A 27,720-nucleotide genomic window follows, 5' to 3' on the forward strand; every position below is an offset into this window, starting at 1 on the left:
ATGAAAACTAAAAATTAACATTGCACAATACTGGTAACTAAACTACAGAGATTCGGCTTTCACTGAGTTTTCCACTAATGTCCTTTTTCTTTTTCAAGACTCCATGTTGCAATTAGTTGTCATGTCTCGGTCTCCTCCAACATATGATAGCTTCTTGGTCGTTCCTTGTTTTTAATGACCCTGATTCTTTCTAACAAGTTCTGGTCAAGTATTTTGCAGAATGTTCGTCAACTGGGTTTGTCTGATATTTTCTTATGTTTAGACAGAGGTTATAGTTTTTTGGAAAGAACACAACAGAGGTGAAGTGCCCTTATCACATCATATGAGGGAGTACGTCTCTCTTGACTTCTAAAATTTTCTTTAATCTCCTCCTCTGCTTTGTAGTTTTAAATATCTCGTTATGATACTAATATTGTTTTTTAAAGTAGGATGCTATGGATCAGTTTCTTGTTTTTTCATGCAGAATTCTTAGAGCCCATTAAGTTATCTGTATAATGTGGGTTATCTCCATGAAAGAATGTCAAATCAGAACTTTGCTTTTTCTTCCCCAAATACTTTCTTCAAGCTTTCAATTCCAGCTGAAAAGCACGGACATGTCATTTTATACAACGTTCAGGGTAGAGATTCCTAGACAAAACCTACCAAATCTTGAGATTTCCTTTAGGGTTATTTTTAGTGCATAATGAACTGAGACTCACACGTTGGAACAAACAATGCAAGAGAAAAAGAAGTGACTGAGTGAGCGTATGAGTCAAGGTTCTTCAGAGAAACAGAACCAATAGGATATCTATCTATCTATATATTTCACACATATCCATGTAATGAGATTAATTATAAGAAATTGGCTGATGTGAGATGATGGAGGCTGACAAGTCCCATGTCTGTCTGCAAGCTGGAGACTCGGGAAGGGCAGGGTGTAGCTGGGAGGCCTGAGAGCCAGAGAGCCAACGGTGTGGATTCCAGGCCGGGTCTGAAGGCCTGAGAAGCAGGAGCACCAAGGGCAGGAGAAGATTGACGTCCCAGCTCAAGCAGCCAGGCAGAGAGTGCATTCTACCTTCTTCTGCCTTTTTGCTCTATTTGGGCCCTCGGTGGGTCAGATGAATGCCCACCACACTGGGGAGGACAGTCTGTGTTAATATTATCCAGTCCACCAATTCCAATGTTAATCTCTCCCAGAATCACCTTCACAGACACACCCAGAAATAACGTTTAACTGATTATCTGGGCATACCTTGGCCCCGCCAAGCTGACAATAAAGTGAGCCATCACAGTGAGTTTCCCAGGGCCCAATTTGCTACATCACGTATGGACTATCTTGAGTTTAGGAGAGGGGGCTTTATTTGGTTTGAAGAATCTCTGGATATTTCAAAAAGCTGATTTTAATCCATAATAGAAACCTCCCCTTCAAATACCAGGAGTAACATAGATATGGATTTTATCTTAATTCCTTTCACTGATGAGCCCTCTAGGTCCTAGGATATACTGCGTAGTAAACAATGAGTCAAAAAGAAGAAGGCCACGTAATACACACACCGTGATAAACCCATGACCACTCGGCAGCCGAAACAATCACGCTCCAGCTTTCTCTCGTTAGGAGCCCACCTGAGAACCCTCTGTGGTCATGCCCTCTGGAACACAGAGTGGCCGGAACGAAATAAACATGCACCAAAGGAAAACAAATACGAATAGTTTTAAAAATAAAGTTACTCTTTAGAAGGAAGGTCACCTTTGTTTATTTCTTTAGGAGGAAGGTCACCTTTATTTCCTAGATTTAATTCAAATTATGGTTTCCAGAATACGTTTTAAGTTACTGTGCTGTAACTTGAATATCACTAATTATATATGCTTCCAATTGAAAAAAAAACATAAATTTAATGAGCTCTGAAGTTTGAGAACGATCGAAATAAGCAGTATTCCCATGCCATGTCTCTGTACTTTCTTGTGCTTGACGATGTTTTTAATTGCTAGCATTTCTTGCTTGATGTGTGAATGCATTTGGCAACCATTGACACAGAGTTGAGTATCTTGAGTCTTACAAGCCACATATGTGCAGAAGGTTTTCTGACAGGGCAGAGAAAAAATCTCAGATTTGCGTCAGCCCACGATCTTCTTTCTGCTAGAACATGCTATGTTTAGAGTACTGATTATGAGGGTGTCTAATTGGAAAGGTGATCTGTAATTCCTTGAAACTCTTAATTTCAGTTTCACTAAGAACTCTTCTTCCACCTATTAACTGATGTTTAATATACAATGTCCATTTCTGTGCGGGGTCACTTTCCCCTACTGGAATATGTAATATATCTACAGTTCTTCCTAAACAGTTTTAATCCCCACAGCATCTCTGTACTTTCTCACTGAGCTGGATACTTCATACTGGTCTGTGTTAGTAGTATCTGACATGGATTGTATATTCTTCTAAAAGCTGTGAGCTGTGTTTCTCATTTTCCTTATTTATTTTTTTCTTCCAATTTTTATTGCACCACCAACAGCATCACAGTAATAAGGAAACAAAAGAAAAATCAGTTCTTTGTTTCCATTACAATGGACCAGCTATTTTGGTTCTCTGTTTCTCTCTAGTTTTTGGTCATTTTGTAAATGATCAAATAATTGTAATATGAGAGGAGAGGTTATTGCATATTTAACTTGAAGCATGACTTCACAAGCACGTTTTCATATTGCTCCATCATGATCTCCTTTAAGGCTGTTTATTTCATTGAATGGATGCATTGTCCTATATTTTGATATTTTTAATTACTGGACATTTAACATTCCAGTATTTTTCTATTGATGGACAATATTCTATTGTACATTTTTGTTCTTATAGCTTTCTCTTTCCTTCTGAATTATTTCAGTGAGATCAAAGTGTTTGAAGATTTCCATGGTTCTTAGGCTCTATGTTGCTTTGGGTTTGGTTTGGTTTGTGTTTGTTTTTAGCACAGTGTCATTTATAAGAAGGTGCTTTGTCAACACTGAGGGAGGAGGTGATGATAGAGAAGCCTATTTTGGAAGCAGTCATCGTCCGTGAAATTATTGTTGGGATCCTGAGGAAGTGTTAGGAAATGGCAGTGAAAGCAGAGCAGTTGACGAGTCTTTGGAACTAGTCAAATTGTTGTGGTGTTAAAGGCCATTTTGAAATTAATTTGTCTAGCTCACCGTAGCCCACACTGAAGTTACCCCTAGTAAATAACCATATAGTCTCCACTATATCTAAACACTATTTAAAAACCAATCTTGGTCTCCTGTATATCATTCCAAATATCACCTGAAAGTTTTCCTCGGTGTCTAATCCGAATCTTGTGCCTCTGTGGAAAATCATTTTCAAGTATTACAGTCTAACTTGGAGTTGAAAGTAGCTACATTCTTCTGCATCAGGAATAGAGACACTGTGCTTCTACTGTGATTATAGGTCATCTGTTGAGTTTTGAGTTGGGTATGGGGAGAGCGAAAGCAAAGTGTCCCTGTAGGGTTAAGAAACATGTTTCAAGGTGACCCTGGGTGGGTGTAACTCCATGGCAGGGCTGTCTGTCCAAACAGCTGTTTGGTTTCAGTTGTCCTAAGGGAAGGACTTACCCTATAGCCCTTCTGTGATGGGTGACTACTGTCATCCATCCCAACTGGACAGTGAAAATTTGCTGACATTTAAAGAGATGTGGGTTGTGACTGATTTGCATCTTGCGAGAGGTAATGACAGTAGGTGACAGCTTCCTCTGAAGCCCATATTCAAAATTTGGGAGGGGTAGACACTTTGTGAATATGCTCATCTCACCAACTACCCGGTCTTTCTTTCTCTCCTTCTCGTTCCCCTCCATCTTTGTCTCTTTGTGGAGTTTCAAATGCCGTTTCTCTTCTCCTTCCCTCCCTCATTTCCCCCTTCCACTGCTGTTTCCATATAGCCTTTCCCTCCACTTCATCCTGAGATCCCACGTCCCCCGTGATGTTTGCCATTCTTAACCCCTTTCCTCTTTTATTGGGAAAATAGGTTTTAAATTTGGAGTGTGCTAAGAAAATGTCATTGTATAGTGAAAAACGGCAGGGTTCAGGGACCACATGTGTGGCTTGTTGATAGAAGAGAGGCTCCGGGAGCGAGTGCTTATGAGAGTGATTTAAGGGTGACGGCTCAGTGTCTCAGGTGGACGTGATTACGTTATGGGACAGCTGAATTCCATTTTAGCCCCATAGTGACCTCTCCTTGCCATGTAATTAACAGTATGCCAGCCACAGACCATAAAGTGAGTGCATGTCAATGAATAATATCACGCGTCCTGGTGCCTGGAGTTTGTTGTACCCAAGGGACGTAGTGGGCATGGGTGACGCCCGGATATCTAGCCAGGAGTGACATTTAAACTCAATTGCCTGGTGCTGGATTCTGAGAGCTCTGACATGCATCCCCAGATAGCTGCTCAATACAGATGGCTGATGAGTTCGGAAGCTTAGGCTGACATGTCCAGGAGCCCGGGGCAAACTGACCCTTTTCTCTTTAGAAATAACCAGAAAACATTTTAATTTATTTTTCAGCTGAAGCTTAGAGGGCTCGAATTTTGGTGGTTCAACTAGATTTCTAAATAGAGTTCTCTCTAAACCCCAAACGTCATGAACAGAGATTCACACAGTGAAATGAGTTTGCCTCCCTTGACAAGTGCTGCAGTGAATCTAGTCCTTTTTGTGGCTTCTGTGTTTTATATTGATTAACAGAAAAATGAGCTGACGGCTAGGCGCATTCTTAGGAAAAAAGGGTATTACGCACGGGTGGATGCTCTCGTTTATTTGAGATGCATAAAATAAGGTGGGGTAGAATGGGGATGGATACAAGACAGAAGATTTAAGCCCCCCGATCACGGTTTCGTGTACTTCATTAAGGAATAAGATGAGGGGACTCAGACAGATTCAGGGCACAGAGAGGCCAGGGCTGAGTGTTAATGATCTTCCAGTAATCATTAAGGTATTATACAGGACACAAACCAGATGACTTTATTTCACCACGAGATGGGCTGATATGGCCATGTCGTCAGTTAGGAATTCTCGGAATTGCTGGGGGCTGAGGGAGCCACCCCCCTGTGGGTTTTTTTGTCCAGCCTCACTGAAGCCAACAGAGCAGGCACTGTCTGTGTGGGGCTTTCAGGTTTGGGGTGGTGGTTCTAAATGGAGCCTGAAGAGGAGAGAGGCCTTTTAAAAGGAAAATATTTCTTTTCTCTTGGCTACGTGAGTTTTGAGTTTAACAAGCTGAGATGGAAGAAAGATTTCACATTGGGTTTGTGCTTTGAGCGTACCTGTGTAAGACGCTGCCATGGGGCTGCAGGGTCAGAAAGGGTGGGAAACTCGGGCTGTGCTGAACGCCCTTCGGATTCATTTATTTAGTTATTCACACATCAACATGGAGTAGGAGCTGTTCGAGCTTTCCCAACGTAGCTTCACTATTTAATTTGAAATAAATTCCCTGGTAATTGGCCCCATGTATAATCAAAGGCAGAGTTGAAATAACACATTCAAAGGCAAATCAAAGGAGTTTTTGGTCATCTACTCCATCGCTTCCTTCCATCAAAGGGGATCCTTGTGACTTGGCCTGTATCCCTCAGTGGTCCTTTTCCTTGGAACCTCAGATGGGGACTCAGGGCCAGCAGGTGGTGTAGCGCATGCAAGAAGAGGTGGGCTGCAGTCCCAGGTGTCTATACTGACCAGGTCAGAGAATGGGGGAGTATTATGGTAATGTCTAAATCTAATTTCAAAGAGTGTGTCTCTAGAGTTAAATGAGTTTGCCTTAAATTCTGTACTGTTGCCGATGATGTAACCCATGGAAACATATTAGGCAGATTAAATTAAGATACAGGAAATGCTATTTCACATTTCAATGGAGAGGAGCGTCAAGTCTTGTGAAAGCTGTTTACTGTAACAGAAGGTTCTTACGTGTCCATTTCCACTCAATTTTGCCCTTGTTTCAGGATCCCAGTGAGCGAGTTCCCTGCTGGCCTCTACCCCTCACGCAGTAGAAAGTCACTGTGCTAGGAGCTTGCTGAGATGAGTAAGAGCCGTCTGCCAGTGATGGGAAATTTGGACTCAATCAAAATAGTCAATGGAAACCTCTGTTTGCTGCATCAAGCTTGCAGTACTTATATGCATACATGGAACCTATTTTTTGTAGATTCAGCATTGTAATGAAGATGGCGATTTTCCTTCTCAGCGTGGCCTTTAAATGCACTAAGGGCTTGGTAATAGAGCAGTTGCCTTGAGTTCTATCCTGGTATTGTCAGTGATGTGCCCACCTAAGACAAGCCATTTGACCACTAGCTGCAGACTCTAATATCCTAATTGCGGCCGTTAGCCCTCCTGATGGCAGCTTACCCCCTCTTTTTACAAATGGTTGCACCAAATCTTACCTTTTCTGCATTTCACTGATGAAGTCTATAAAAGAATAGGGGGAATAATATAATAAGCTGGTTTGGGGGTTGTGGTATTTTGGATAGGAATGCAGGGAGGAAATGAAATGACAGAGGCATTGAAATGTCTCACTTAGTCTTTCTTATGTTAAAAGAAATACTGAGAGAACATTTCCTAGATATTGAGAGTAAATTTTTTTTTCTGAAAAATCTTAAGTGGCTCAGAAGAGGACTTCAGTATGAGATAACTTTTCTTCTTCTTTTTTTAATGAAAGCACAGACAATTCTCTCTTCACCCTCAACCCTTTACAGAATTTCTGAGAATGGTGAATTTCAAAGGACAGGAGGAACAGAAATGAAGTTGACAAGAGAAGCCATCTAAAATTAAAACTCTCCATATGGAATTGCTTTTTCTTTTCGTCTAGAGATTGCACTCACTGGAAGTCCTGGAAACTCAGCTAGCTCTGTCTTTGAGAGTTTTCTTACAAGATGATCATTGGAGGCTCTTGGAACCTGTAGCTTCTGTCCTTGTCCAACAATTAATATCTTCTAAATGGCAAAAAAATGTTCTTCCAAATGCCAAGTTTTTATTGAAAGGATATTTTTACTAACTTTACTTATATATCGAACAGATAATAGTACAAAATTCAAAAGGTAAAGAGCAGTGAAAAGTGTTTCTTCTCCACCTTTCTTCCAGCTTCCCTCTCCCCATCCACAGAGGTGAATCGTGTTCCCAATATTTCTTGCTGATCTTTAGTTTTTAGTTTGGATCTGATAGTGTTTAAGAGCTGATGGGGTAGAAGTAGCTCTTTAAGCTGGAAATGCTCTATTGGTCCCCATAAGTCTAAAATATACTAAAAGAGAAAGTAAGGCCTAGTTATAGGAATAAACACATGTATTATTTTTAGCTAATAACATAAGTTTGCCTAGAAATCTCCTAGGTACATCTTCTTGCTGCTGTGTCTACATTTATACGTTCATATTTCATTGTCCACCATGCCACTGATTGGTAGATACACATTTTATGCACAACTAAGGAAGAAAAAAAACCAAGCCAGTTAAACTGTTTTCTCATACCTCTCATTATTTAGGTATTTTTGAAAATATTATATTTTTTAATGACCTTTGCTATACTTTGTGACACACAGATGTTTATCATTTAACACTCTTATAATACATTAAAAGAAAACAAATACAAGGGAAATAAACCAGGTATGTGTTACCCTGAAACTTCTACCCATGTGGGTTCAACTCTCCTAAATCACTTTCAACTCAATTCTCCAGGGTCTGTAGTTTGTCACAAATTTGCCCCCTGTGCTATCAAGAGCATTGGTGATACAGCTTTAAAAGAATTTTTTTTTTTTTAAAAAAAGAAAAGGTATTGGTGCTGAGTTCTTAAGCTGCTTCCCCCTGTGGTTTCCTAGAGTTAACACACTTTTGACCACTGCCGGATGGGGTATATAGGGAAACAGGCCTGGTCTGTCCTAGCTCCATCACTTCCCACCACCATATGGCGCTGGGGTTAAAGTCTGCTTTGGTATGTCTCAGCGTTTTTATCCCAGACCCTGACACCTGTTCTGCAATTTGGTGCTGGAGTTTTTAATATTCACACATGCCCTTGTGATGAAAATTGTGTTCTGACCGCTATCTGGTTGACAGCAATTGAAAGATGCCATTGATTGTGAAATTCTACCGAAATTTGGAACTGGTGATATCTTAAAAATGGGTGCACCTTAGACTCAATGAAAAATAGTAATGTTAATTCTGAGTCTAATTAATGAAAACATGGAATTTCTAGAATTTTTAATGTTTCAGATAAGAATAGTAGACTTTGCAGTAGTTATACATCAAAATCATAAGTCAAAAGCAAACACTGATCCTTTTGTGGATCTTAAGCATGATGATTGGGTTTTCACACTCAGGTGTGAGACGTGCATTCCCCAAACCTTGTTATGCTTTGGGACCTTACCCATCTGACATGGATTTAAAAAAAGAAAAGGAAAAAAAAAGAGAAGAAGCTCTGAGATTTTTGCACTTAGTTTCTCAGTATGAACCTCTCCTTCTTTAGAATGCTCACAAATATTAACAATAGATTTTTAAAGACATATGAAGTGACTCAGTTTTGAATATTTAAGTGCAGGTTTAAAAAAACTTTTTTTTCCCCCAATGAGTCAGCGATTTGTTTTGCTGCAAGAAATTTGGAAATCTGATTTAAGGATGATCTTCTAATTGAAAAAGGGAAAAGCAACAGAAAAATATCGGTGGCTAAAGTCATAGTTATTTTTTCCTTTCTTTGAAATATAAAGCATTACAGCCAATATATAACAATGCAACCAATAGGTTAAGGAAAATTATTTAAAACTTGGAAGGAAATAAGGCAACAAAGTAGGGTGGCATGTCCTTTCAATGTCATATTGGAGCATTTTTCTAAAAAAAAAAAGAAAAAAGCTCCAGGAAGGTTAAGTAATTCTTCAAAAGAACATTCTTGTGTTTAACTTTGCTATTTACTGTTAGGGGGTAAACACCAGGAAGTTATGTGTTAATGTGGAGATTTGGGGCTGGCAGATCTGTGCAGTAGAAAAGCTAACCCTAAATGTTTCACTCCTTAGGACGTTAACCAATGTCATGGGTAATCCAGAAATTTTATACTATTTTTTTTTTTCAGATGCTTTAAATACCTTCTTCAGATGCTTTTTGAACCAGCTTTATCATCTTGCTGGTTTCTTCATTGTTGAGTTGAGTAAATCTTGATGTATGTTTATTATATATTTTTATGAGTCCTGTTTTTAACTTTTTGAAAATTACACTTTGTCAGGATTGAAACCTCTCAAGCGAGACAGAGTAATTATTGGTCCATGTGATTTACATCTATTGGTTGTCACGTGCACTTGGTAGTAGCTCATAGCAACCTGAACAGGTGATGATGCACGTTTACCAGGTTCAAAAGCAGATTGCTGCGTTAGTGCGTGAGTTAGACTCCATCCAGTAATTCCGGCGTGATCAGCAAATGACTCCCCTTGCGTGGATGAAAGAGTTTCAGGAAACAGAGCTGGGCTTGTGTATGGAGTTGGGAGATTCCAGCCCGAAGGGTCCAGGAGACAGCCTGGGGAGTCAGCGTGCTCCACGGAGGCAGATGTTTGTGTTTGCTCCTTCAGCACCCGGAGTGGGGTTTTCTGAGCCCTCAACCATGTGTGTAGTGGTTCACTGGAGTTACCACCCTTGTCCTTCAGGGAATTTGAAGTGTTTCTTCTGTTTTCAGAGGCTCCAGAAACATATGGTTGGGTCTTCAGAATGATCTCTTAGGAAAGAATTGAGTGTATCATACATTAAACTTACATAGTTCAGGTTCCCTTACCCCCACCACGCTTACTATTTTATTATCCCCTTATCTCTTGTATTAATCCCATTTTTCTCCCTCCTTCCCTTCTCTCTTTCCCTTTTTGCTTTTGGCCTTCCTATCTATTCACAAATACTCCCTCACTTGGAGTGGTGACATCATGTTTAACTGAGATAAATTCATTTGACTACTTGAAGGCTTTCTATAGTGCCTCAGTGGAAACCTTTGCAGTAAATGCCAATCAATGAAGCACACACAAATCAGTGAAGAAGAATCTCCTATGTATTTGAACAAAGCATTAATCATGTTATGTGGTATATCAGCCATTTTCCTACAATGGTAAAGTGCTTTAGCGTCACGATTTTGAATTGACAGAGTACTCCCAGGACAGTGCTGCATTTTCTTATGTAACTCGGCACCTGGAAGTCGAGTAAAATGCTGCTGAGTGTATACGTGAGTGCAAAATGAGAAATGCTATTGAATCTTCTTTGCCAGAGAAATCCTTATAAATAAAACAAGTTACCACCTGGCTGGGAGACTAAAAATGTCCATGCCTAAATGTGGTAAGATGGAGAAGGTAGAGTATTTCCACAATCTTTTGGGGACTTGTGATTTTTTAATTAGTTCTTGTCTGCTCCTGTTGGCAGAACCCTGGGTATGAAGGGGCAATGCAGCAACGTTGGGAGGGAGGCCCCTTTAGTACAATGTTTGTGAGACTCAGGAGTTAGTGTGGGCTCAGAATGGTCTTGCAGATCAGACCCCTGGAGCCAGTGAGAAAGCCAGACTTCAAATTAATGACATCTGCAGTCTAAAAGTTCAAGGTCAGTTGGTGTCCTGAGGGCAACCAGGCCTAGCATAAGGACCGGGAGTCCCACACAAGGAAGCTCTGGCAGAATGTCTTGGAGAACATTGACATCACTCTAGGTTGAAAGTTAATGTTTGACAGCTGCCATTTACCCAGGTGCTGGGCTGGGTTCAGAGCATCATCTTTCTCATTTAGCCTTCACACCAGGCCAGTGAGGGAGGTAAATACCTCTACAGTGTTATGGGTGAAGAACTGGCTTTAGAAAGGTGAACTTTCTTTTCTAAGAGCATCAACGGATATTGGAGATTGCACCGAAACCCGGTTGGTCTCTCTCCACGTCTGTGCTGCTAACCACGATGCCATCCTGCCTCCAACGTGAGCTTTTCCTGCCCATTGTGCTTACCGGCCTCTTTCCTGATGAAGACCATCAGGCCTGAAGGACCAGGGTCTTTGGCTCCCACGTAAAGCCAGGCTGGGCAGAGCATCTGAAAGTGCAGACGCCACGTGAGCGTGGTGGGCACAGGACCCCCAGACACTACGTACTCCCAAGGGTGGGCTTTTCTGGGGACTCTTGAGGGCCCCCTGTGTTTCCTTTGAGCTGTTCCTTGATTTATTCTTCCCCACCTCCGACACACAGGGCCACAGAGAGGTGCTACCCACAGATGGAGAATGAGCACCTTGTGAATGAGCAAAACCACCCTGTCGCCTCTGCTGTTTAGCCCGACAGTGTGAGAAGCCGGCAGAAAGCTCCTTTGCATCAGGGTGCCACAGACAGAAACAAGAGACTAGAGAATGAGGAATAGGAGAGGAAAGCATGCTATTTTGTAGACACGGGAGGATTTTATAAAAATATGTTGAGAATGGCTTTACAAAGACTGTGCATATATGCTTCAAGTCTGTTCAGGAAAGATTCGTTTGTGAAGGATTGAACGTTCCTATTAATATTCCTTATCTACGAGAAACAGAGGCATCTCCTGAATTTCACAAAATGTAATATGAAAACTGATCTCCAAGGGTCACCTTTAATATTTTGCTTCCTCTCTAGTTGTTGAAAATATATTTCACTTCTCCTTTACCTACCAGCCTATAGCAGAGACAAAAGAGAGCATAATCACTATGAAAGTATTATCAAATGTGAGTGCGCATTTGCAGTTTCAGCAACAACCACTTGTGATCTTACATTGTATTATTGTACAGTATTTAAAGTGCAAAGTCCTGAAGATATTAAACCTACTTGAGTCTGCTATAGTCAGATACTTGTTTAATTCTGCTTCAAATTAATAAAATGTAGGCTTTCTAAGTTAAAATTTTCATTATACGATATTTTGACCAGAGGGAAAAAATACAGAATATAAATGGTATTAATGTTTGTACCAACCACTCAGGTTTAACAGATATTAACATTTTGCTGTATTTTCTTCCAATGTGACTGTATGTTGTGACTGTTTAAGGAAATTGGTGATCACAGATAATTGTTGTGTAACCCTGTCCCCATCCTCCTCTTCTCCCTCCTTCTGCCCATCATGGTGCTGATGTGCATCGTTCCCCTGTGTGTTTTTATACTTTGAAAAAATGGTTGTGGAAATACTAAGTGAAATTTTCTTCACAACTGTATTTTAAAGTGACATTGTTGGTATAGCACCATAAGTGTATTTTTAAAGTTATTTTTCTGTGAAGTATAATTATTGAAGTAGCCCACTTGGTGGAGGAGATTGAGGTTAGTGTTATAACTACCAAAAAATAAGTTAGATTTTAAGCAGTTAGTTCCAGCTTTTCCTGTTCCTCCCGGCCCTGCTGTCCCCTCTGAGCAGCCTGGCGGATCCTTCCGGCCGCGTTCCTTGTGTGTGTCCACCCTGCGGATAGAGAGGGCGGTTGTTTGTTTTGTTTTGTCTTTGCCCAAATACAACAAGTATGGACACATTACGCAAAAACTTGCTTTTTTACTTCTCGATTCATGGTGGACATGCTCACAAGGAAGCAGATGAAAAATCCGGTGTTTTCTAATATATTTATATATAAGTTCATATCCCAAATTTTGTTCTTTTCATTTTCTTCTTTTTTAAAACAGCCCTTCCTCTTTAACTGCACCAAATGAAGCTGCCCTCTTCTTTATACCCTTTCTCCTTTCCAGTAACATGTTCACCGTCTGGAGTGTGTTCTTCCCAGTGTCGCTACGCTCTTATGATCATGTATACACGTGCGCAGGCACGGGCACACACATGCACACACCCTTGGGTACACATGCATAGGTGTGCTTTGTCATTGCTCTACAAAATGGGATCAGCTGCACTGCATGACTTACTATGTTCTATCCATTAAGTAACTATTAGTGTTGAGGTTAGAGAAACATTTAAAAAAACGTTTTGACAAAGAGAGAGCCTTGCTCAAGGTGCCATAACATACCTCGCAGAGCCAAAACTCTCACCCAGGTCTTCCCAGACAGAGCCCTTCTTTCCCCTGCCCCCCCAGCTGCAAGTGCGGAAGCTCCCACACAAACCCCCCACTCTGACTCTACCTTGCGCTGGGTGGAGAATGCCACCTCCTGCCATCAGATTTCAGGTGCAGCTACTTCCCATGCCTGAGGGCACGCTGGACTCTACCTGGACCCGTGACCCCATGAGGTTCACAAGGACAGCCAATGCTTTTTTTTCCCCTTCTTTTTAAACATAGTAGTTTTTAATCCCATTTTATCTGTTTGCTAAGTTTAGGGGCAGCTTGGCATTCGCATGCTATTTACCTAACATTTCCAACACTTCCCAGCCTCTTTCAAGGTTTATTACATCTCTGGCTGGTGATGGACTCAGGTCCTCATCCTCAGAAGCTTATTCTCTGGGCTGAGCGAGGGGCAGTGGCTCTGTTGGCAGATGCGCAGACGGGAATGGCGGAACCAAAATTGAAGCAGAGTTCACCGTATTTCTGCTGTTCCTGACCAGCAATACTGAAAGAGAGTGGATAATTCCTCCTCGGTATTTGCTGGTTTTTCATAGTGGGCTGTCACAAGATGCATTTGAAAAGGTTAATTTAAAAAATTAATTTCCACACTCATTTTCAAGCCGAAGCTGTGGCCATCCCTCTGATCTGTGTATCCTCAGCTCCAGCCGGTTCCTGCTTCAGTCGCTTCCATTACATTCTCCAGAAATCCATCTCCTTTCCGAAACTTTCAAGACCGCAGGGTGTGATTGCACTTGTTTAGCTCCACTGTTATGAGGTTGAATCGTGTGACATTACATTTTTGCAGGTCAAAAGTGGCCAGTTATCAGCAATTCAGTGGTTTAACCCAGTGTGTTTGTGGAACCCTGAATATTTATAGGTCACAGGGCTTCGTAGCTGGAAGGTCCCCTCAGGATGACATCGTCTCACTGTCAACATGTGCAGGGATCCCCTGGAGCTGGCCTAGGATTGCCCAGTCGGTGGTGATGGGACCCACCTGGGCTGAAGCCCTGATTTACAGTCCCCTGAGGAACTGTGGAATCAGGCTCCAGGAGGTGCTGGCTTAAAGGGTCGGGATAACGCAGGGGGGTTGGGGGGAGGTTTAAGGCCCAGGAGGCTGCACCAGGGCAGGCAGGCAACTTAAACAAGCACTCTGGAGTGGGCTACTGTGCCCAAGAGGCCTCAAGACCTCAGACTGCCCCTGATTCTGAGAGTTCGGATCACAGATGCTCCTCCTGGCCTCTTCTATCAGAACGACACCCTTCTCACCCCATGTGGTGGCAGGAGTTTGGAATGCTGCCTGCAGGACCCGGGCGATCCACCCTGCCTGGGAAGGACTTACTTGGGGTGGGGGGAGGCGCAGTTGGGCATGAGGCTTTCTGCCCAGGGTCATCCCTCTGCCACAGCTGGACACGGACCTGCAGGGACAGCTTCAGCAAACACTTGAGCAGGCTCCAGGATGAGAATCCAAACTGTTTCTCATGTTCTCCTGCAAAATGAATTTATTTCCATGTTAGAGAACAGTGGGCACACCCCTAATCAAATATAAATAAAAATCAATGCAATGAAGACATGAGAAAAAGGTTAGAAAAATATGAACAGATAGAAAAAAATTACTCATCTTCCCACCACTACCAATCATTATTATTAATGCTTTGGTGAACCTCCCTTCTAGTTTTTTAATACATTTTTAAAAATACATAACTATGATAAGTCAGTGTCTTGATGTTGCTGATTCATGTATACTTTATGTCATGAGAATATATAGAGAATATTCTATGTAAAATACACATTGACAAGGAATATATACTACTATAGAGATTATATACAACATACAATTGACATACATTTTATATGCCTACCCTTTTGTCTCGTGATAACTAAATTCTCCATGAACACAATTTTAAAAGGTTGCACAGTACTTCCTGGAGCAGATTTTCCATCATGTAGTTAACTTATTTTCCTTCTCAGTATAGTGGTTAAGAACATGGACTCTGGAGTGTTGACTTCAAATCCCAGCTTGCTGGTTGTGAGAATGTGGGCAAGATGCTTAACCTCTCTATGCCTCAGTTTGTTAATCTTTAAAATAGGTATAAGAATTGTATGTAGCCAGTTGTAGAAAAGAGACAATAGTCTCCAAATTTGAAAGCCAGATTTTGCCATTTATACGAACTACGTTGAAGGGAGGAAAGAGGCGAATGCTTACCAGCCACACAACCCAGGCCCCTAAAGCGTCAAAATTATAGGTGGCCTTTTATATCTGAATATATCCATGTCTGAGATTTGCCTTGAACAGCAGGTGAGAAGGTACCCGAGAACACTGAGGTTGGGCATTGAATCACTGTGACACTAGCTGGCGGGGAATGGGGGACCTTCTAGTCCCGTAACCTTAGTGAAAGCACTCCTTTCAACATAAAATTTGCAGAACACAAAATTTTTCCAGTTAAATATTTGGAAATCTATGAAATCATTACAATATTTATCCTGGGGAATAAAACGTTAATCATTTGCAAAGGGGTCAGGGTGTTGTTGAGGGAGCAAAACATTAGCATCTCTTTCGTAGTTGAGATTTTAAACTCTTGATTAAGGAGGTTTTTTTTTTTAGCTTTTCATAAGGACTGATTTCACTGGGAGATCAAGGGCCAGGCAGTAGGACTTAGGCTTCACGAGCCGTACGCAGGTCTTTGTCACAGCTCTTGATTCTGCTCTGTGGTATGAGGACAGCCGCAGGTAACACGTGCATCAATGAACATGACTGAGTTCCAACAAATTTTCTGTTATGGACACTGAAATTTGAATTTCATGTAATTTGCACAACACACATTATTCTTCATTTGATTAAAAAAATTAAAAAATGTAAAGGAAAAAAGATTTTATACAACTGTACAAAAACAAGTGGTGCACCTGATGTGGCCACTGGCCTGTAGCTTGCCAACGCCTGGCTTAGAACAGTACTTGACACCCCTTGACTGCTGTGTATTTGTTAGCTCTACTACCATGATTAGAGCTGTTATCATCATCATCATCATCATGATGTATGCCTTTCTACTATTATAAATAAAGCCCTGAAGAACATCCCTGGATGTTCCTCTGGATAAATATTGTAGAAAGATTCTTTTCCCCTACTTTTGCAACTGTACTGCAGCCCCACGCCAGGGCCAGACAGTGCTAGGTTCTGGAGGAGGCTGGAGTGCAGCAAACATTTCTGCATCTCTTTGACTCCTTGGGAGCCCATCTGTGTGTAGCAGCTGCAGCTTGGGCAACTCCTAGCTCCACCATGGCCAAGAGGTTTCCTCTCCAATGCCGGTGGGAGTTCCCTACCAGAGACAGCCCAAAGCGCTGTGCTGGGCTCCAGGCAACGGGTTTCTTGATGGATTACTGAGGATGCCCTGAAGTGACACTTGTGCACAGGCTGTGTCCTTTGTTGGACACTTTAGCTTGTGCTCTCCCTGGGGAGGGAGAAGCACAAGGGGAAATGGAGAAACCCATTGTTTCTCCTTCAATAGTAGTGATGCTACTTCACCCCTTGTTTTAAAGTGACAAGAGGTGCGAGAAAGGGAGTCCGAAAAGGAGTGGTACAAAAAGGAGCTGGGAAGAAAGGGAAGAAAGAACACAATGTTGTTGCTAGCGTGAGCCAGGGTACCTGAATTGTTCCGAATCCCACGTGAGCTAAGCTGAGTAGAAAAATTGCAGATATCTTTATAAACCTTGACAGCACTATTTCATTATTCATAAAGACTTTTTAAAAACCATAACCAGCTTCGTTTTAAATGGAATTTATTCCCAAGGCGTTTTTTAATTGAGTTTTTATGGTAATTCTTTGTATTGGCTATTGAATCAACCAACATACCAAATAAGCTGTGCTCGAGTGTATCCTTTTATTCAGTAAGCCGCAATTCTGCTTCTTCAAGATAATGAAGTGAGAGGCAACCCAGATTTTCATAAATTTCGTCCCTGGCAGTGCATGGATTTTTCTGAATTTTTTAGAGTCATTTTTAAAAGGATATTATTTTTTTAACTAAGGAAATGTGCCTGAAATCCAGAATTTTTAATGTGGGATCTTTCGTTGCATGCACGTGTGAAGTTATTTATAAGAGTGTGTGTCTTGCTGTATTGTTAAGGCTTTTAATAACTCATTTCTGAGATAGAAGTTCTTTGAAGGCAGCTACTATTTTTGTTTTAAATTCACCTTTGGATGAAGGGTATCGTTTCTGTCCTGCACAATAGTAGACACCCAAAATTATGTGATAAGAGGAAGAAGGAGCCAGGGGTTACAAGTATTTTTAAGGACAGGAACTTCTCTGCTAATCCTGTTTTCTGTAGCGGCGCAGAATACAATCAGATGCCCGAAGACTGTAGTAGTCCAACCCACAATCCCATCCCCTTTCAACACACGTTTCTTTCTGCCTAGCCACTCTTCTGTGCACGATTTCTTGCATGTCAGAGGCCAGCTTGCAGTATGACACCTAGGCTGTGTCTTGTGTCCAGATGTGACCTGAGCCGGGCCCGGTCCAATGGAACCTCCTCTGTTCTTGTTGTGCTCCTGTTAATGAAACCTGACATGCCAGAACCTTCTGGCTGCCACATGAAATTGACTCCTCTTTAACTTATTGCCAGCTCTAACTCTTAGCTCTTAATATAATAATATGAATGGTCATGGGCTTTCCTTGGTTTCAGAACATTCCCAGGGAGGAGGTTCCCTTAGTGGGAGTTGGAGATGATCTTCGAGTTCAGTTGAAGCAGGAGTGTTCCAGGGGTGTAGTTGTGGAATCGCTCTGCCAAGAGAAACAGAGCCAGGGTTGAAGGCCAGGAGGAAGCAGGTGGGTGAATGGAATTAGAGAGACCAGCAGAGGTGTTGGGAGGCCAGATAAAGAAAGGAGAATGTGTGCCGGAGAGGAAGGTACAGTGGAAAACCAAGGTAGCTTAGAACCTATTGGCCTGAATCCTTAGCATCTTTCTGGGTGTTTCTTTCATGAGGATTCTTTGTGCTTTACCTTAACGCATCAAATAATGATGAGGAGCTGGACTCTCATGAATTATTCCTAAACCGTATTGCCCTTAATCTATAGATGTGTGTTTGAATTTCCAAAAATCTTTTTACAAGACTTCACATTTCTCCGATTAAAGTCCTTCTTTCTAATGGAGTTCACATTCCTAGTCACCGAAGACCTTTTAAACCTAAATTTTAAAAAAGCTACAGAATTGAAGTGATGGCTTTGCTGCTTACTAGCTTTGATCTTGCACAAGTTGCAAGTTCTGACCGCATCGCAGGATGAGAACAGTGACATTTACCTGGTTAGTCTCCTCAGTGGGTGGTTGGGAAGAGGAACTGAAATCATGCATTTGGAGCACCTGACATGATGTCCACTGGTACCAGGGCCAACACCTGGTCACAGTTATTTTTCTGCCTTTCAGCATATTTGCCATCTGTCTGTCTTAAGTCAGATTTGATAGACTGTCTTCTCTGTTGTCATCCAATCTATTGATTTTTATTAAATTTAATGGGGAGGGACAAAGGCTAGAATCTGAAGATCCCTAGAGGCTACTTGTAGGGATCTTAGGGACACTGATCTGTGTTGGGGATTACAAAGTCAGAGGCTACACGTTTATACACATGTGTAAGTAGCCAGGTGAGAGGGTGGTGGGGCCTGTGTCAGCTTGGAGAATGTATGTCCTACCTAAAGCTGTCATTTAATAAAGGTCAGTGCCTAACGCAACACTGGGACAGAGGAGTGAAGTGACTCCACCAGGTGGTGGGTGTAGGTGCCTAGCTGCTCTCGAATTTGGTTACTGTGGCTTTAGCACAGTGATTGTTAGAGTACGGTCCAGAGAGCAGCAGCAGCACCCGGGAACTTGTATGAATGCAAGTAATTCTTGGGCTCCACCCCAGACCTACCGGACCAGAAACCCGGAGTGGGGCCCAGCAACCTGGGTGTAAACAGACCCTCTGGAGATTCTGATGCTTGCTCAAGTTTGAGAACCACTGGTTTGGAAAAGTGGTTCTCAACCTTGGCTGGACATTGGAATCATCTGGGGAGCTTAAAGAATCTAACTGTTTGGATCCTAACCATGGAGCTTCTCCCTGAACTGATTCGGGGTATAACCTGGACATCAGGATTATTCAGATCCCCCCAGGGGATTTTCAGGTGCAAAGTGGAGAGCCGCTATTCTAGGGAACTTGCTGAAACACCCACATGCTCTCTTCTCCTGGGCGGGGAGGAGAGCAGAGGGAGGCACGTGTCCTTTGACGGAGTCCATGGATGGCCCTCTTCCCCTTGGGGACCGTGACCTTAAACCACCAGCCTCAAGAAATACCCTTGAATGGGGCTTTTCATAGACTAAATGAATATTCACTCCATGTGATTTGTTTTATAGGTTGCTTTTAATGCTGTATTTGTTCAGCAAATGTAGGCACTCTGATAGCACAAATATTAACTCCTAAATCCTCAAAGGCTTTCCCCACAATGTGCCATCTGGCAGGCATTATTGTAATAATCTCTCTATTTTCCACGCTAAGGAAGGACTAGTATGGCATTAGTAATTGAAAAATATACAGGTCATTTAAAAATCATTCAGGCTAGTGCCAGTACTGTTTCCCCCACCAGGAAGCACTCAAGAGTAGAAATATTGACTGATTACAGTTTCCTACTTCCCTGTGGAGGTGCTAATACATATTATTTTAGTCAGAAATTTGAGCAATAAGGGAAGCGAGAAGCTTCTAAATTACAATTTCCTTGTCTGAATAAAGGAGTTTTTTTTCATTGATGAGAGACCTAACAACAAAGCAGGTGAATAGCAAGTATATCTGAAATGCGTTTTCACCTGGGAGCAAGTGGGTTAAAGCGTGATGGACTAGCAGCTGCATGGGATTCAAGGAGTTAGTGCGTCTGGATTCTAGATCTTCCTCTGATATTGCCTGTGTTATTTGGGATGAGACATTCTATCCACAAGTGGGTCTCAAAGTGTGGTCCTCCACGAGCAGCGTCTGTATCTCATGGGAATTTATTGGAGACGCAAATTCTTGGGTCCCATCCCAAGCCTACTGAATCAGACGCTCAGGAGGTGGAGCCAACAAGTGGTGCTTTAACAACCGCTCTGCGATTCAGATGCCTGCTCAGGTTTGAGCGTCACTGTTCTCCACCAGGGACTCAGTTTTTTTAATCTATAAAATAAGGGAACCAGCCTGGATTATATTTAAGGTCCACTGTAGCTCTCCAATGGCCATGGTGTAGGGACCCAGAACAGGTTTGGAGATTTTCTGTTTTAGAGCTTATACCTTCCCTTTGATATGCGATTGAAATAATTCAGTTGAAAAACTGGCGTGCGGGTAACAGACGAGAAACTGATCTCCAGGAATTAGATACTCAAACCAGATACCCAAACGGCACATAAGGTGCTCACTAAAAATAACTGATGATATTTTCTGCTGGTTGATACCACATTCCCAAATTTAAAAGCTCCGGTGTTTTGGAAAGGGAAGCAGTCACCCGCCCTTTCCCTAGGGGCCAAGAGATGTCTGCTGTGATTCACGGAGCAGCACTTTCACGGGCACTAACAAATGGCATTTCAGAAGGATGTACAGAGGTACACAGGCTTTGCAGTAAAACAAGGGAAAATTTCAAGCCGTTTATCAAAGCTCCTGCAGCTTCCATTTCAAGACAGGTGGAAAAAAATAACATGGAACAAGAAAAGAAAATAAATTTGTATCCAGAGCATCTCATAAATAAGAAAGAAGTTGAGGAGCTGTTGGCCTTGCCTGGCTCTCAGAGTATTTTTGTCTCAGTACAGAAAGCTTTTTAAGTGTTTTGGCATGCAATTCTTTTCCTTTTCCCATTATCAAAATCTCTGGTTGTAAAGTTATTTCACTGGCTATTAAAACAAAATAAGGAAAATCATTTCAAGGAGAGAGAGGCTGGGAAAAGGATATCTGGAGTTAGAGAGAGAGAAAGAAAAAGTATAGTTCACCTCCAATTACAAAATATTTTTTTCATGTGAAATGTAGTGATGCTTCATAATTCATGGCAAGTCATTGAAAATCAAAGGCAATTTTCTAATTGGCTTTGCTCAGCAAGAGCTTATTTGTTTGAGACAATTAGGACATGGTTTATTGAACATGAGAGAGACTTTGGTCTGTTGTAATGTCTGGGAGGGATGGAGAAATCCTAGCTTTTATTAAAAAGGATGGATTCTAGACACACTCTGCCTGAGGGAATGGTGTTGATTGAGAAGAACTGCAACAACTGGGGACATCTTTGTGGAATTCCCAGAAATGTCAGGTTGGTGACCAAGCTGGTGAAAAGCCTGTGGTCGCAGTTCACATTTTGGCTCTGCTACATACTGGCTCTGCTACCCAAACTGTCAGTGCCTCAGTTTCCTTCTTGCCAGAGGAGGATAATGATAGCATTTACCGGGTGAGGATTTTAGGAGGATTAAGAGCTCCATATGCAAGACACTTGGTGCAAAGCCTGGTACACAGTAGATGTTCTTTTATTGGGACTATTTGCTGATTAGTTATATGGTTCTTTAAAAGAACTCTAAAGATCAATTATATTTTTCTTAACTGTAAAGATTTTTTGAAAACAGCAGTGCCCTAATTGATGTCCCCAATGTGTGCTCGAGGAGAGGTGTGATTAATAGAAGGAGGCTTCATGGAGATCCTGTGTGCAAAATTCAAACATGATCTTCTCCCAGGTCAACTTCTCTATCTAACACATAGCTTTGGGGATTTGTTGGAATTAGATTCAGAGAAACTAATTTTTTTTTTACTTGATTTCTTTTTTCCAAGTATTTATTTTTGAAACTCACAGACCAACACTAGAAATAGCTCTGAAATAAATGTCATGTTTTTCCCTTTTACGTCTGGCTCCCCCTCCTTTGCTGGCTGGCCCGTGCTGCGTAGCATCTAATATTGATTAGCCTACATTTTTTTCTCAAGTAAACTTTTCTCGATCTTTGTAAAGTCTAATAACACCAATTGGGTATCAGACAAAGGTGGAGGTGGGGGGAGGGGATGGGTGCATACCTACATGATGAGTGTGATGTGCACTGTCTGGGGAATGGACACGCTTGAAGCTCAGCCTGGGGGGATGGGCGGGACATGGGCAATATATATAACCTGAACTTTTGTACTCCCATAATAAGCTGAAATAAAAAAAAATTAAGTGGTGGTCACATATGGAAAAAAATTTAAAAATAAAATAAATAAATAAATAAATGCTAGAAGTACCAAAATAAATGCAGTCAACTTTGAAGCCGGTGGTTAGGGAAAAAATAGGAACAAAACATTGTTGAGACATGTTGTTCAAGAAGTCATTGCCTGCTCTGCCAAAGCCAAGCTGTGAGGTCGTGGGCAAACCTCTGAACCCATCCGAGCCTCAGTTTCCTCACCAGTAAAATGGGGTAGCAGTCGAACCTACCACAAGTGAGACTTCATACGTGGAAAGAGCAAAATAGTCATCAGACCCAGAAAGTACTGACAAATCATTCACTTTTTTATGTCACTGTGTTCATGAAAATCTAATTTGTCAAGTTGAAAATAATCAATTTCTGTGTAATGAGGGAGTTTTACTGTTTTTTGCTAAATAGCTAAAACTATTATAAACTCTTTAATTACAAGTTACTTTTTAGACTAACACTCTGATCATTTATTTCCAATTAAGTCGGGACCCCACTGCATTTGACATGCTGAATGATTTTTTTATTTTTGTTACAATTAGATTTATTTTATGAGATATATCTTTCTTGTCATTAGTGGCAGTATTTTGGTATTTTAAAAACTTCCAACATTTTAATAAATGAATCAGTATGAAATGTTAAAATAAAATACTCAAATCTTTGCACTGACATAGCCTCTAGCTATGGACAGGGAGACTCCTTGAAACCATGGAACTGTGGCCAGTAGGCAGCACTGCAGTCCCGTAATCTTAGATGTTGTTTATTAGCTGATAAAATTTCGAATCTGCCTGGGGAAGACCGTTTAGCTATACTCCTGAATGATGTAGACAAGTGTGAGTTGTTTGAACCTTGAACAAGTGAACAGAAAGGACTTCCTGTACTGAAATTAGAAAAAATTGCCTTTAACCACAATTTCCCTGGCAAAATAGAGATTCAAGTTGTTTAAAGTATTCAAGGACAAAATTAAAATATGTCATTTCATACAAATTATCTGGATCATGAGGCCAAAGCAGTTTTTTTTTTTTTTAATATTTCTTTAACATTTATTTTTCATCTATTGAACCTGGGGTGGGGGAACTTCCCTTCCCTTAAATCATTTACCATTTGGATCTGAATTTTCAGGACAGTTCTATGGTGATTGTTTTCAGTGATTCATGGAAAGTGGTCTGCTGCTCTAAGTAAGAGTCTTGTGATGTTTCCCAGGCGATCTCAAACACATGGAGAATTCAGATGAGCCAGGCCTGCTCCCTGGTTAAGCATATTTGTAACTATTATTCAATCTTTAGGGTTCTCAGTGTCACGCGTGACCACACGGCCACTCTTCCTGAGAGTAGGCCTGGGAATCTGAATGTTATTCAGTGCCTGTGCTCAGGGGCCTGTGGACTGTGTAACCCTGGACAGTTCGCGAAGCCCGTGCACACGGGAGGATGAGGGAGTTAAGGTGCGGGCAGGTAATGGCTTCCTGGAAGTCAGCTTCTGAGTTAAAGGGCAGAGGTGTGGCTTTATCCCACGTCTTTCTCACCAAATGCTGTTGGTTCCACTTTAGAGCAGCCACCAGAAATAATTTTTGTGTCATTTTCTTTTCCTCACAATGTTACATGTCTAAGAATATTCCCATATTTTGATCTTCAACTCTGCGTCCTACTCCCAGATATAATAGCTGGCTTTGCCGAACCTGAGGAGCTGTAGGAAGAAGCCCCTGCCCCACCCCAGTAGGGTGACATGAAGTTAGACAGTGTCATCGTATTTGATCATCTGGAGCTTGCCTTGTGGTACATCAGTCTCGAGGAGGGAAACCAGGTCCCTGGTGGTCGGTGGGATCGCTGAAGAATTAACCTTATCAAACGTTTTGTTTTAATCACAGAATCACGTGAACCCTGCCATGGACTTCACCCAGACTCCTCCCGGCATGTTGGCTCTGGACAACATGCTGTACTTTGCCAAGCACCACCAGGACGCGTACATCCGGGTAAGCCTGCGGCCCCTGCTCAGATACGACATGTTTCCTACTGAATTTTCATGCCAAACTTACAAAAACAGGGGGAATTACCCTTAGATGAGTGACCCCAGTTTTTTGGCTTTCTCAGTAAACAAAAGGATGAAAATTAAGTGAAATCAATTGGGACACTGAAATGGGGATTTTTTAACTTTTAAACTTTTTCTACACGATGACATTTTTTTAAAAATACAATCAATATTAGAAAAACATTTTATATAGCGTAACATAGAATTATGACAAAAACCCTTAAACTTAAATAACAAGGAACAGACGTGCACTATCTACCCAAAACCTGCATGACCTCAGATGTAGGGGAGACCCTGTTAGACTTGTTCTCCAAGCTGGAAAGAAGCCCAGGATTCTCTCTGGCGTCCCGTTTCCGTTCAGTCTAATGCTGGAGATACAGTAAGATAAACAAAAAGAAAGAGAAAAATGGGAGAGATGGGGAGGGAAGACAAATGCCTTCTCACATTTCACAACAGACTAGTCAAACTCCAGGGACGAAGTGAGATCAGTGTGTGAGTGGGGCAGAAGGAAGCGGAGGCCCCTGTGAAATGGAAGATGCCACCTGCTGATGGGACAGTGCCAGCGTGGAGAAGCTAAGGCAAAGTGACTTAGAACAGTGGTCCCCAACCTTTTTGGCACCAGGGACCAGTTTCATGGAAGATAATTTTTCCACTGACTGAGGCGGGGGTGTGCTGGTTTTGGGGGGAAGGGGTGCGGAGCTCTGGAGGTGATACACGGCCTGTTTCCTAGCAGGGCTCGGCCTGGGGGTGGGACCGCAGACTGCAAAGGCTCACCCATGAGGGTTGCTCAGTTCCAGCCCCAGATTTGACTCTCCCCGCCCTCGGGGGACAAGCCCAGATTCGGTCAGCATGAGGTAGATCCAAGGTGTTCTCTGCTGGATTCTCAGTGGCACTGGCCTCCTGGAAGCCTGGGTTCAAGACCTGGGCGCTGTCTTTATCTAGTGATACAAACGTGGGCAGTTCCTTTCATCTGGGCTTAAATTTCTCTGTGAGCAAGAGAGACTGACCAGTCCTCAGCTGGGGCAGTATTCATTCCCCTAGAGGGCATGTGGAAATGTGCAGGCATGTTCCTTTGATTGTCACCGTGCCTGGCGGGGTGCTACTGGCCAAACCTATAATCTACGGGACAGTCTACACTGTGAAAAATGGTACCACCCAGCAGGGGCCCCCTTGAAAAAAGCCATGCCAGACCTCTGAGTTCTCGGTAGGCAAAATATTTTAAAGTTATGTGTTTTTCTGTACGTGCAATTTGGGAAGCTTTGACCTATTCTGAAATGTTATTATTAATCATTTTGTAATTTGATTGCAGAGAGGATTTTATGGTCATTTCTCTGAAAGGTTTAGGGTCAGGTGTTTGGTCAGAAATGCAGTCCTCCATAAGAAAGTTATTTTTTTCATAAAGCTTTGATTTCACTTGTATGTGTGTACCTTTATTGTACAAATGTTTTCAAGGAATGTAATCTGTGTTCCCAGTAACTAAATTAATATTTTCGAGAGGCCGTGTTGTATAGCCTTGAAGGGTTGAATGTGAAAAGTAGAAGCCAAGTAGAAATTGAATTTACCATTAACTGATTAATGTTTGCAGATGAATGTTTCTAAAATTAGAGCGTGTGATGCTGAAGGTATTGTTAATTGCATAAGAAGCATATGTCTCATGAAAAGTAGTTTCGTGTTTGAAGCCTGTTTTCCTCAATTTGTTCTCCAAACCTGCGGTCCCCAACCTCCGCCCCCACCCCCGTCCTTTTTCCATGAAACTTAGGAGCCAGGGAGCCACAACAGGAGAGGGAGAGAAGCTTCATCTGTATTTACAGCTGCTCCCCATGGCTCACATCACCGCTTGAGCTGTGCTCCCCGCAACCCTCACCCCTACCCCGGTCTGTGGAAAAATTGTTTTCCATGAAACCGATCCCTGATGCCAAAAAGATTCGGGACCACTGCAAACGTTGTAAGTGAAATTAATACCATGGCAACCTGACAGAACTTTATATCTGATAGGGACTTAAAAGACAAACCTATTTGTAAAGATAAATGTGGCTATTTTGTGTCCACATGCACTTTTCATCATTGGTTAGACATTTCTATATCTCAGATGTCTTTATCCCTGGTTTTTTCCCGTGTCTCATCTGACTTCAGGTCATTTGCTAGATAGAAAACTAAAGTTATATCCATGAATGGATGGGGTTCGTGGATCATGTATAAAGTCTGAGGCTTTCTGCAGGGAAGTTTTGGGGTGAATATGAAAATAGATATCTCAGTGATGGTGCAGCAGTGCTATAGAATGAAACTAGTGATCGTGGACAGCTGATTAAATTTTGATCCATGAGCTGAGTGGTCTCTTCTGAAACATAAAGAGGGGCTCATTTTTTTAAGTTTAGATAAAATCTGCTCTTTTTGATGATGTAAATCTCCCACATGAATTCAATTATACATTTATTATTTCTATCTTTCATTTGATAGATGCTTATTTTGTACCTGAATATAGCCTGACCATTCACTTTCTTTGCCAGTCTGATTTATGGTTGAGATCTTTTGTAAAGGAATTGTCACACACACACACACGCACACACACACAAGCTTGCACACACGAATATTCCCTCTTTGCCCTTGACACTCCCCCACACCCAGGATCACAAACCCATGTGTTCCAAGTTGTCCTCTTGCCTATGTTCTCACTCACCTGCCACTCCCTTTCAACATCCTCCACCAAGACTTCTACCCATCACTTTCTGGAAGCTGTCCTGCCAAATGCAGGCCATTCTTGTCATCCTTCATCTCATCTGCCTTGCCCCACACCCCTGACAGTGTTTCCAGTGACCAGTCCTCCCTTCTGGCCCTGCAGCCGGTGCTGTATGTCTTGGTTCTCTCCTAGACTGTCACTCTCAGTCCCCCTAGTGGGTTTCTGTTCTTCTGCCTGCCTGTCTGTGCAGCTTTGCCCTTCCCAGTCACGCGGGCTGCACGTGCTTCCTGAGTGACTATCCCATGCCCAGCGCTGGCCAGGGGATGGGTGTCCTCAAGGATCAGGGTGCTCAGGGGTTCTGATGCTGAGAGTTCACTGTCTGGAGATGGAAAGGAGAGGTGGTGGTGGGGGGAGATGTGATGATAAGACAAACACCACGCAGTTTCCAAGTCACTTGGCACGGGTCTTGATTGGGGAGGGGGATACTGGGTGCTCAGAGGAGCGTTGCCAACACAGATGTGGGGGTCAGGTCAGGAAAGCTCCTGAGAAAGTGGCATCTCAGCTCAGAGCATTGACAGTACTGGTGAACCAGGTGACCGGGATATTGTTCCAGTGGAGGACACCTCGCCAGCAAAGGCGTAACAGCTGTGTGTGCTCTGTTCAGGGAGCCAGACCGGCACAGGACGGCTGAGACGGGGAGTGACAAATAGGTTCGTGGCTTGAGAGGCAGATGTGGGCTAGTTCATTAGGGACATTTAAGCCATTTTAAAGGGTTTGTTTTGGAATTAAAGGCAGTGAAGAATTTCTGAAGTGTTTTAAGTAAAGATGGTGAGAATTCATTTTAGAAAAACTACTAGTAAAGAAATGCAAGAAATCAAAACCAGAAGAAAAAGTAAAATTT

The 27,720-nt window shown here is 42.1% G+C and overlaps 1 protein-coding gene and 1 non-coding gene across 5 annotated transcripts in view; both read left to right on the top strand.

The window, feature by feature from the left end:
* ELMO1 (engulfment and cell motility 1) overlaps positions 1 to 27,720 on the top strand; it is a 401,547-nt gene that overhangs the window by 132,006 nt on the left and 241,821 nt on the right. For all 4 annotated transcript variants that reach the window (XM_069461513.1, XM_069461514.1, XM_069461517.1 and 1 more), the window contains one exon: positions 23,982 to 24,086. In XM_069461513.1, the coding sequence (XP_069317614.1) occupies positions 23,982 to 24,086 (105 nt within the window). The remainder of the gene's footprint in view (positions 1 to 23,981; positions 24,087 to 27,720) is intronic.
* LOC138377749 (small nucleolar RNA U13) lies at positions 8,248 to 8,350 on the top strand. Its single transcript, XR_011231899.1, has one exon. It is a non-coding gene; the product is annotated as a small nucleolar RNA U13 (small nucleolar RNA).

Source organism: Eulemur rufifrons, chromosome 29, assembly GCF_041146395.1.
Source record: "Eulemur rufifrons isolate Redbay chromosome 29, OSU_ERuf_1, whole genome shotgun sequence".
NCBI classification, from domain to species: domain Eukaryota; kingdom Metazoa; phylum Chordata; class Mammalia; order Primates; family Lemuridae; genus Eulemur; species Eulemur rufifrons.